General features: G+C 41.0%; 1 protein-coding gene across 1 annotated transcript in view; it reads left to right on the top strand.

Annotated features, from left to right (window-relative positions):
- The first annotated feature begins 1,555 nt into the window (after positions 1-1,555).
- Positions 1,556-3,150, top strand: part of LOC121936213 (olfactory receptor 5B12-like) — a 9,899-nt gene continuing 8,304 nt past the window's right edge. The window contains exon 1 of the mRNA XM_042478196.1: positions 1,556-1,565. Within this exon, the coding sequence (XP_042334130.1) occupies positions 1,556-1,565 (10 nt within the window). The remainder of the gene's footprint in view (positions 1,566-3,150) is intronic.

The following is a 3,150-nucleotide window of genomic DNA, read 5'->3' as shown; positions in this document are numbered from 1 at the left end:
ATATGGCCAGCCTACTAACTTACAAGGGAAGAATCACGCTGAAAACTGGGAGGTGGCTACATCTTGATAAGATTAAGGGAAGAAGGAAAATATTAAGGGCATAATTTTGAAATGATGACATCCAGATCAGCCATCCCTCTCTTCCCACTAAGTTAAGGCTTTGAGTCAAAATTATCATTAGTTTCAGAGACCCAACAGCTGCCTTTCTCTCATTTAAAATAATGTCTTTGAAGCTGAGCTGAATTTTAATGAGGCACTGAGGAGCCAATTTGCCAGAATTTCACACTTCTTGCATAAGTTCCATAACAGAGGGCTGGCAAGCACTAACTTTTTAATCGAGCCCATGTGGGCTTATTAAACTAGCTGGGAATTGACACTGTTACTGAAGACATTAGGTAACTATGTTGAACTGATCACCTCAAACCTAGAGGTGGAAGCACCCAAAGGAGCAAATCCTTGGGAAGTTCCCTTTTTGTTTTGTTGTGAGACTTGGGACCATTAAGCTGAAGGAGTGCATTCATAGTCTCCACAGTACGGGTTTTTTTTTTTTCTTCTAAAAAGTACCCAGGAGAGTTTGATAAGGAGAAGAAAACTAATTGTATGATCTCCAACTGCAAAACTACACAATACATTAATATTTCTGGCCTGAACTTTCTCTTGTTAGACACAATAGAATGAATCCAGTGAATACCATCTGTGTTAGCCAATGTCTTCCCAGTCTGTGTCCATTTCTCTTATCTCCTGCTGACTACAAAAGGATCATTTTAATTAAGAACTGCTTTTGGAAGGAAGCAGCTATAAACATGTCAAAGAATGATGTATTTGTGGCAATAGAGCAGGAGATCAGAGAAAGAGACATTAATCCACCATGTTTTAAATCAAGGCTGGAAGATATGTGCCGCTCCAGAATTTGTCAAATAGTAATTTCCATCATTCCTCTCCACTGGCTATGCTGCCTGGGGCTAATGGGAGTTGTAGTCTATGAATATATGAAAGGCCACACAAATCCTTGCCACTACATTTCAGTCATATCCTCCTTGGTTTGAGAACAAAGTCTTTCCTAGTGAGAAACAATGAGCATTTCCTGTCCACTGTAAACACAAGTTGTGAAATGCACAGTTATGCCAAAGCAGTATGAGACTCTAGACATGTACACTGTAACCAGTATGCCTAGTGTCAGTGCAAGCATTTACATCACTATAGTAGGTCTGGCTATAGGACCTATATCGGCTATAGGGAGAGTGAGGTGACCGCATCAGGTAGCAGCTGTTGGAGAGCATTGGTGGCTGAGAGGCCGTGATGACATTTCTACAGCTGCTACTCCTGAATTCACCAGCTCTTTCCATCTCTCAGTGAATACTGCATGAGCCACACAACGTATCCTGCCCTGCCCCTAAACTAGCCTAGATGTGGCTGAGGACACTACCTTATTGCTGTGGAAGATGTTCCCATTACACTACAGTTTCTTAAGTTGATCCTGCATTACAGATCACATATTTTCTAATTTGTTGTCATTTGCCTTTAAGTAAGATTTAGTTTGTGGTGACTGACCTCCATGGGCCTCAGTCATCAATATCCCTTCTCAGGTCTTTCAAACACAGGGGCATGCCTTCCTTGAGCCAATGTGTGAGATTATCACACTGGCAAAAAAGACAGGAGCATAATGGTATACTCCCGTCAATATTGCATGATAATGGGAAGATTATCACATGATATTGCAATTATCCTCTGAATAAAGAGGAATTCTAGCACCACTTTTTATTAACAGAAAATCCCTGTGAATAAAAAGCAGTGCTAGAATTCCTCTTTATTTATGGGATAATTGTGGGATAATCGTGACGTTGCACAACATCATGTGATAATCTTAGTGTTATCATGCGATATTGATGGGCGCATACCACTTTGCTCCCATCTTTCTTTGCTGGTGTGATAATCTATATGGTGTAATCATTTGAGCATTGGACTATGACTTTGGAGAGAAGGTTTGAATCCCCATTCAGTGATGGAAATCCACTAGGTGACTTTGGACTTGCTCAGCCTCAAAAGAAGGCAAAAGCAAAGCCCCTCTGAACAAATCTTGCCAAGATGGAGTTATGTGGTTCTGGTGAGCAGGATGCTGAAGCAGGGTGCATCCTGCCCTCTCCCACCAATGAGCAGCAGTGTGACAAGCAGAAGCAGGGACCCATATGGGATCATGTCACCACTTCCTGTCTCACCGCAGGTTGCTGGAAGAAGAGGACAGGATATGACAACTTTCATTGCCTGCTTATCAGTGACACAGAACACATTTGCTCTAGATGACTGCCTAACTTTTTACATATGTTTTAGGGGCATTTGCAGTTGTGGCAAGATCAAAAATGTGAACCTGAAATGGTTATGAAATCCTACGTATAGCTTGTGACATCATAAATGCCTAACAAAATTTCAACCAGTATGCAGAAAACATAATAGCCTCAGTTTAGTCATTGCAGTAAGGAGAGATCAGTCTTGATTTGTTCTAGGACCCATCCAGTAATCTTTTTGGCAGTCCATGGGTGCAACTACACTGAAGGAATATTGCAGTTTGTAACACTTCAACTGCCATGGCTCCATCCTACAGAATTCTGGGATTTACATTTTTCCGAGGCACCAGCACTCTTTAACAGAGAAGGTTAAAGACCATGTAAAACTACAAATTGCATTATTTCTATAGAATAGATGCACCCCATGGTATCCACAGAACTCTCCTCAACATAACATTTCTAATAGTTCTCTTCCTGTCAGGTTTCTTCACTGTATTTTGGCTTCATAGTTTGGTCCCATACTGGAGGATGTGACTTTCAAAGTCTGGTCCCGTACTGGAGAATGTGAGTCACTTCTCCTTGGTCAAACACAGTGGCTAATATTCCAGTAATTCAAGTTCATATCTTCAAAAAAATAGAGGACACATGCCCATCACTCCAATTATATATCCCTGTTTCAAGGGATCAGTATGAAATACTGGACTTTTCATATGTATGTGTGTATGTGTGAAATCAGAATTAATCTCACACTGCGGTCTTGAAGCAACATAGGTGGGGTGGCTGCCAGCAAAATTCTGTTGCGGTGTGACTTTCTTGGGTCTTAATCTGAATTTTAAAGGATCTGTCCCAGATGCTAAATTTAGTGAAG

This window comes from Sceloporus undulatus, chromosome 1, assembly GCF_019175285.1.
Source record: "Sceloporus undulatus isolate JIND9_A2432 ecotype Alabama chromosome 1, SceUnd_v1.1, whole genome shotgun sequence".
NCBI classification, from domain to species: domain Eukaryota; kingdom Metazoa; phylum Chordata; class Lepidosauria; order Squamata; family Phrynosomatidae; genus Sceloporus; species Sceloporus undulatus.
The sequence above is the reverse complement of the archived record's forward strand: the minus strand, read 5'-3'. Positions and strand labels throughout refer to the sequence as shown.